Below are 8,049 nucleotides of genomic sequence, written 5' to 3'. Positions count from 1 at the left end.
TTTTATAAATGTATATACACACGTACTACAAGTTTGGTGAAGTAATTGGACTTCCAAGTTGCCTTGTCCTCCCTACCCATCTTAACGTGTGCGTAGGGATACCTTACGGAAATTTAAGGACTGCAACAAAATTATATATTTAAGAATTATACTTCATTTTCAAATAAATTAGAGTTAATTAAACAAACAATTATTATAATTGTATGTATATACATTAAGTTTTCTTAATGGTCGCCATGTGACCGACACCTACACATCTGTTTTTAACATACTGAGAATATATTTACAATTTTTCTTTTACATTTTTAATTATTAAATATTAAAATAATATTACGAGTTTATCTATTCGCGAACACACAAACTTTTAACATAATTATATCTTTAAATATCGATTGCAAAGTATTTTGAATAGTCGCCACGTGACCATTGATTGTATAAACTTTAGAAAACATCTTTTAGTAGTATATTTATAATCTTTCACATTTTGAATTGTTAGATATTAATAAAAGATTACAGATTTGTGATCCGAATCTAAACTATACGTAACAACGAATGTATATGTGAAAATATAAGAAATATATAAAATTAAATAAAAAAATATATCTCACCGAAGCAACAAAAATTATGTAGTAAAAAGGAAACGGAAATAAGGTTTAAGAAGCATTTTCACTGTTCGTCGTTGATTAAAAACTAGTATAGATTGGGTAGCTACGATGTAAAATTTATTGTTTCCGGTATTTTGTGCGCCACCTGTTGGATGATAATTATAACGAATATCTAAACATAAACTATAGACTCAATAGATAGCGCATGTATTACTAAATATCTATAAACATTTTGGAATTTCGTTTCGTAGTAAGAATTAATATTGGGAACATACTGTGTTGTTCTTATCCAGACTATCAAATGATTAAAAACGTATAAAAGACAAAAAAATAATATCTGTTGATATATCTATTGAGTATATAGTTTATGTCTATATATTCGTTATAATTATCATCCAATAGGTGGCACAAAAGAAACCGGAAACGATAAATTTCTCTTTGTAGCTACCTGATCTATCTTGGTTTATAATCTACGACCAATAATAATAATGCTTTTTTAAATTGATTTCCGTTTCCTTTCCACTACATAATTTTCGTTGCTGCGGTGAGATTTATTTTTTATTTATTTTTATATATTTCTTATATTTTCACAGAAACATTCTTTGTTACGTATAGTTTAGATTCGGATCACAAATCTGTAATCTTTTATTAATATCTAACAATTAAAAATGTGAAAGATTATAAATATATTATTAAAAAATGTCAAAAGTTTGTACAATTAATGGTCACGTGGCAACTATTCAAAATACTTTGCAATCGATATTTCGAGATATAATTACGTTAAAAGTTTGTTCGTTCGAATTGATAAACTCGTAATATTATTTTAATATTTAATAATTAAAAATACGAAAGGAAAATTGTTAATATATTCTCGGTATGTTATAAACAGATGTGTAGGTGGAGGAAAGGTTATGTCACATGGCGACCATTAAAAAAACTTAATATATATGCATACAATTATAATAATTGTTTGTTTTATTAACTTTAATTTATTTGAAAATGAAATATAATTCTTGAATATATAATTTTGTTGCAGTCCTTAAATTTCCGTAAGGTRTCCYTACGCACACGTTAAGATGGGTAGGGAGGACAAGGCAACTTGGAAGTCCAATTACTTCACCAAACTTGTAGTACGTGTGTATATACATTTATAAAAATATTATTTTATTTTTTTACCGTTCTTTAATATAAACTATCTTTGCATGAACAAAAATCATTTAAACTGTTATCTTGTTTTCCTTTCTTAGCAACTTCTCGATGACTTTCCAAAATGTTTCATCGTTGGAGCGGACAATGTCGGGTCAAAGCAAATGCAACAGATTCGTATGTCCCTGCGTGGCAACGCAGTTGTACTCATGGGAAAGAATACTATGATGCGTAAGGCTATTCGTGGACACATCGAAAGAAATGCAGCTTTGGAAAAATTATTACCACACATTAGGGGTAATGTTGGATTTGTTTTCACTCGTGGGGACTTGATTGAAGTCAGAGACAAATTGCTGGAGAACAAAGTACGAGCACCGGCTAGGGCAGGTGCTATAGCACCTTTGAGCGTTATCATTCCAGCACAAAACACGGGTCTCGGTCCAGAAAAAACTTCTTTCTTCCAAGCTTTAAGTATACCGACCAAAATTTCGAAGGGTACTATTGAAATTATCGTAAGTGTATATTCATGGAAGATTAATGAACCATCCGTTAAACTTCGAAGACTAATATTTGTCATTTTATATTTTAGAATGATGTACATATCTTAAAACCAGGTGATAAAGTAGGTGCATCAGAAGCAACTCTTTTGAATATGTTAAATATTTCTCCATTCTCGTATGGGTTGCTTGTCGAACAAGTATACGATTCTGGTACCATTTTTGCACCTGAAATTTTGGATATCAAACCCGAAGATCTTCGCGAGAAGTTCTTAGCTGGTGTTGCTAACTTAGCGGCTGTTTGTTTAGCGATTTCTTATCCGACTGTCGCTAGCGCACCGCACAGCATTGTTAACGGTTTCAAAAACTTGTTGGCTGTTGCTGCTGCTACTGACGTTGAATTCGCTGAAGCGATGACGATCAAAGAGTACATCAAGGTATATAAATTTTAATCAAATTATAATCTAGAGTTTCTATTGAGATTATTTTATACACATATGAAGAAAACAATACGCGTCTAAAGGGTTTGAGTCCCATGTCAGAGCTAGAAATAGCTGAACCCACTGGCATGTCAAATTCATTGTTGATAATTAGCGTGAACTCGCTGTCTGATAATTCTTTCTTTAAAAATGAATGATTTTTTTATACATCAAAACGATTACTTAATATAATATGATTATTTTCAGGATCCTAGCAAGTTTGCAGCTGTTACCACTACTGTTGCTGCACCAGCAGCTGCTGCTGAAGCTCCTGCTGTTGAAAAGAAAGAAGAAAAGAAAGAGGAATCAGATTCAGAAGATGATGACATGGGCTTTGGACTTTTCGATTAAACAAGAAAACTTTCACGGTAACTCTTACGTTTTAATAACAAAGATTCTGTTGTCATTTCTTACGGCTGACATCCAAATAAATTAAACACTTTATAATGAACTGATAGAATATTATTATGTCTTTTCTTATTCTCTTTTATCCTAATTATTTAAAAAACTATTATAAACAATTCTTTTCTTACAAAGTACGAGATTTATATATATATATATATTAATAGTATTGATTTGTTTATAACAATAATTATACAACTTTTATATAATACGAAAGATTTTTATACAGAATTAAAATCTACACAATCAATAATAAATATTTCTAAAGTTTTATATAGAAATAGATATCGTTGATATGGTCTTTTTACACTGTTAAAATAAAAGAAACTATCTAAGCGGGTAATATGATTAAACATATATCTAATTATTTGAGTTGAGGTATTATTAACAATTAATTTACATTTCTTCCCTCGGTCATTCTTGTCCTATTTTTTTTCGTTTTAGTGGTAATATTTACAATATGTAGTAGATTTACATTTTACCGACCGTCAGCTTAGTCGGTAAAGCTCAGCCGATTACAATTCAATTGGTAATAGTTCTGCCGGTAAAAATTCAGTCGGTAAAAGTTTAGCCGGTAACAACTCAGTCGAGATAGTTCAGTCGGTAATATAGAATAAACTCTTGATGAGATAGTAATGAATTGGCAACTAAGTGATTGCGGATTTTTTTAAAAGTAACCGCAATCACTTAGTTGCCAATTTTATATTATATTATTATATATAATATAAAATAATTATTCCTAATAACTAAGAAAGAAAAAACATAGGGAGAATAAATTCATTTACGATTTAAAATGCAGCAATTAAAAAAAGTTCCTATAAGAAATATAATGAAAGATAAAAATACTAAAGTTAGAAATGGCAAGAAATGATCTTTCTCTGGATCCATGTTAATTACCGAGGAACATTAAAGAGGCAACAATAAACCGGATAGAGGATTTATGCAATCACGTATTGTGGCACGTTTTGTAATTTTACTAATCTGAATACGAATGAAAAACACTTTACGGTAAATGACGTCAACCTACAATCGAACGAAGATGTTTATTCAATTCTAGGAAGAAAAAAAGTTTTCGAAAAAGAATGAAAAGAAAAAATAAAAAAAAAGAAAAGCAAATATATTCACATTATCGATGTATATAACCACATATATAGCAGCACTTAATTCGACGAACTCTATCTGGATTTTGCTTTAAAGTAGTTCAAACAAGTTGATAGATAGTGATAAGATTACAAAAAATTGTAATCTCTAAGGTGTGTTACGATTCTGAAATCATTCTGTGTTGAAATTTCACCTGCGACGCGTGCTAAATATCGAAATGCCAGGTAACGAGACATTCATTATTTTTTAATCTGTTCAAAGAGTATCTTTAAATACGTTATATTATTATTTAATCAACAATATAATAATTAACATTTTATAAAGGATAAATGTAGATTTAACTAATTGTTTTAGTTGTAAACCATTTGACGTAACATTTATACATGCATAACAATACTCAACATATACTTTGTTATATTTTCTATTATTTTTATTAAATTGTCAGGAATATTTTATAAAAATGATAATGTTATTATATTATAATAATTAACAGCTTATAGATGGGTTCATCGGTCAGCGGGATCGTCAATACCCCCAACAGCTGTTGTCGGTGGACGTGACGTAGATGGTACTACCATTTATGTTGGTAAAGCTTATCACGATGGTGATGTACTTCCAGCTAAAGTAATTCCTGACAAAAATGTTGCATACGTTTGTTACAACGGCGAGGAACATGCCAAATCTGATTTCGAGGTACACCATCAATGATTTTATATAAAATCTAATTACATACATATATGTTTCTTTTCTTTTCTTTTCATATTATTTTTCTATTTTTCATCGATACAATTCGTTCGAATTCTATATGCAATGTTATATTGTTATGAATTTATATTAGAAATAAAAAGAAATTTTTTTTTGATTGAAATATAAAAACAATTCGATACACGTATATAATTGGAATAATACGAAATGTTAGATCATTCTAAATGATTAGTAGAATATTTTATCGATTGATTTTGATTCTCTTGTAATCTTATCAAATTACTAAGAAAACAAATGATATTATTACCGATATGTTACTTTTCGCACGAATACGATTATTCAAAGTTAATCATGCGCATAATGAAATTCTAAAATAAGAAAACTAACTAACGGGTTAAGAAAACTTCTTTTTATTTTTCTATTTCTTTTTTTCGGGCTAATAAACCAATCTCATTATTCCACGAGACGGATTAAGCGGATAATTTCGTAGCGAGGTTTAATCGTACAATTTATAAAATATATAAATATAATATTATATAATATTATATTATATATTTTATATTATTATTATTTTATATTATATAAAATTATATAATAAAATATTTAATAGTATAAATTTATAAAATATATACAATATATAATCATTTAAACTGATTATTATTTATTGTTAGACATTTTAATCAAATACATCAATTGAAATTTTGGATTTAGGTATTATGCCAAAGCGAATACGTATGGGAATTTTGCAATAGCGGATCAATTCCTGCGGATGCAGTAGCAGGTGGTGAAACAAGCGACGGTGAAACATTATACATTGGTCGTGTTCTTCACAATGGTTCTCAGACAGTTGGCAAGGTGATAATTCAAAAATATATTAATGTATTTAATTATTAATCGATAATTTGAGTGATCGATAATTAAATCGTTTTATTTTTTTCTTTATACAGGTACAACCGAGTCACGGTTGCCTTTACATTCCTTTCGACGGTGAAGAATTATCCTTCAAGGATTACGAAGTTTTAACCATTCGTTAATATACTTACTTTTAATATCTTTCGTTTATGATTATAATATGATGATATAATTAACATGTTCAAAATACAGAAAAAAGAAAAGGAAATCAATTTATTCATAGTGTTAATTTTGAAATTTGTTTTGTATACATAAAAATAGTTAATGCGAAGTCTTTTATTAAATAGTTACTGTATAAAAAAAAGCAGTACTTTACTACATACAGTATTTGATTGTAAGAAACACAAGATAATAATTAAAACAAAATATCTATAATAGATTTCTAATTGTTGTTTGTTAGTAGTGCTCTACCTTTATCTTACCGACCGAGATTTGATGGTAAGTTACAATCAGATATCCCAGTCGGTAATTCGGATGGTAAATTATCATCAGATCTCCCAGTCGGTAATTCGGATGGTAAGTTACCATCAGACCTCGGTCGGTAATTCGGATGGTAACTTACCATCGGATCTCGACCGGTAAGTTACCATCAAATCTCGGTCGGTAAGATAAAAGTAGAGCACTACTATTACCAATTTCGGCTTAGCTATGTTACTAGAATTTCAATATATTTGAAACTTTCTTATTTCCTAGTAACTTTTAATAGTAATTAGTTTACACAACGTGAATGTTTAATTAAATTCTATATACATTTAAAAACAAACAACAATTAGAAATCTATTATTTAAAATTTGTTTTTAATTATTAAATAAAGGGGTTACTCTTTAAGAACGATTTCTTTGAACAGGTATTGATAAAAAGAGTTACTAGATTAAAAAAAAGACTGATATCATACGGGAGCTAGAATAATCGGAAAAAAACGAGCAGACAAAATTTTCTTTTGTATTTATATTTTTATTAACACATATTTTTAAAGAAATACGTATAGAAATATATATACGTACATACAAATAATATAAATATTAAGAATAAATTCAATGAACGATATAAACGATAAGAAATACTGCGATCTATCGAAATGACTAGTAGTTATTGATTCGAGAAATCGAGCATTCGATAATGTCTGCGATAAATTTAAATGTCGCATAAAGATATATGGTACAATAATGATTATTATGTTTTAATCTAAACCTTGAATAAAGAATTTATCATTTACAAATTAAATAATTTTTCTCTCTATTAAATATTCATGAATATTCTTCATTCAAAAGTAGAATGATTTATATTTATATAAGAGAATCATTTAATCGAAAATAAAGTTAGTGGAATTTTTCATTTTAACAAACCATATACATTTTTATCTATTTATCTGTATTTCTTGTTAAGATAATATTTATAATCAATGATTAAATAATATTAATGATAAAATATAAATACGAAAAGAACAACGATATTAAATATATATATATATAAATAGTTGAAGATGAATATTGTATTATATCGAAAAAGTAATGAAACTATTTTTTTTGCAATGAATTAGATAAAATCATCTTTTGTAAACAAGTTAGTGTTCATAATCGTTGATCAGGCGTCGACTTACGAGTAGCTTGGTAATATAATTCTTCCATTATGAAAGTTCTAGAGCCACCGAGTGCCAATTGATTGAAACAATCTATGCATTCCAACAACACGTGATGTAATTGAACAGTTCACAGACTGACTAACAATAACGACTGAGGGCTGAAAGATTATTTTATTATACCCTTCTAGAAACTTACTCTCAATACTATGCTCAATAAAATAATTATTGGTGTTTATATCGTTTAAAAAAAAAAAACAAATTTAAAAGAACAAAATAATTCCCTACTCTATCAATTATACATATATTAATACAAAAACTTTTCTCTAATCGTATTATTTATATCAACAATAACATTACATCAATTTATATAATAACATATACATATATGTAACCACAAAATTTAGAATTATGTTTTATGAATAATAAATTGATAGTATATTAAAATAATGACATTGTATGCATACGTGACACACCCCAAGAAAATATTATTTCCGACCATTAAAGAAAGAAAAACATTTCAATTTATGAGCTTGTGTTATATATGCAACAAGAAATGAATAATAGCTTTCATATTTTATTAACTTATATATATTTATATATATATATATATATATATATAA

At 27.8% G+C, this 8,049-nt stretch overlaps 2 protein-coding genes across 2 annotated transcripts; both read left to right on the top strand.

The window, feature by feature from the left end:
* Positions 1–1,130: 1,130 nt before the first annotated feature.
* Positions 1,131–3,178, top strand: LOC106790792 (60S acidic ribosomal protein P0). The gene is made up of 5 exons (XM_014755946.1): positions 1,131–1,149; positions 1,642–1,735; positions 1,853–2,263; positions 2,341–2,685; positions 2,935–3,178. The coding sequence occupies exons 2-5, from the start codon at positions 1,682–1,684 to the stop codon at positions 3,076–3,078; spliced, it is 954 nt and encodes a 317-aa protein (XP_014611432.1). The 5' UTR covers positions 1,131–1,149; positions 1,642–1,681; the 3' UTR covers positions 3,079–3,178.
* A 1,041-nt stretch (positions 3,179–4,219) lies between these two features.
* LOC106790793 (natterin-3-like) lies at positions 4,220–6,219 on the top strand. The gene is made up of 4 exons (XM_014755947.1): positions 4,220–4,454; positions 4,724–4,923; positions 5,647–5,790; positions 5,883–6,219. Exons 1-4 carry the CDS (start codon positions 4,448–4,450, stop codon positions 5,967–5,969), a joined length of 438 nt encoding a protein of 145 aa, XP_014611433.1. The 5' UTR covers positions 4,220–4,447; the 3' UTR covers positions 5,970–6,219.
* Positions 6,220–8,049: the final 1,830 nt, after the last annotated feature.

Source organism: Polistes canadensis, unplaced genomic scaffold, assembly GCF_001313835.1.
Source record: "Polistes canadensis isolate GaletaPanama2010 unplaced genomic scaffold, ASM131383v1 scaffold_260, whole genome shotgun sequence".
In the NCBI taxonomy this organism is placed as follows: Eukaryota; Metazoa; Arthropoda; class Insecta; order Hymenoptera; family Vespidae; genus Polistes; species Polistes canadensis.
The sequence above is the reverse complement of the archived record's forward strand: the minus strand, read 5'-3'. Positions and strand labels throughout refer to the sequence as shown.

Excerpts from the sequence above, each read along its gene's own strand:
- LOC106790792 (XM_014755946.1), top strand. The coding sequence starts at position 1,682 with ATGGGTAGGGAGGACAAGGCAACTTGGAAGTCCAATTACTTCACCAAA. Across the intron at positions 1,736-1,852 it reads ATTACTTCACCAAACTTGTA|CAACTTCTCGATGACTTTCC; the intron begins GTACGTGTGTAT and ends TTCCTTTCTTAG. Across the intron at positions 2,686-2,934 it reads CGATCAAAGAGTACATCAAG|GATCCTAGCAAGTTTGCAGC; the intron begins GTATATAAATTT and ends GATTATTTTCAG.
- LOC106790793 (XM_014755947.1), top strand. Across the intron at positions 4,924-5,646 it reads ATGCCAAATCTGATTTCGAG|GTATTATGCCAAAGCGAATA; the intron begins GTACACCATCAA and ends TTTTGGATTTAG. Across the intron at positions 5,791-5,882 it reads GTTCTCAGACAGTTGGCAAG|GTACAACCGAGTCACGGTTG; the intron begins GTGATAATTCAA and ends TTCTTTATACAG.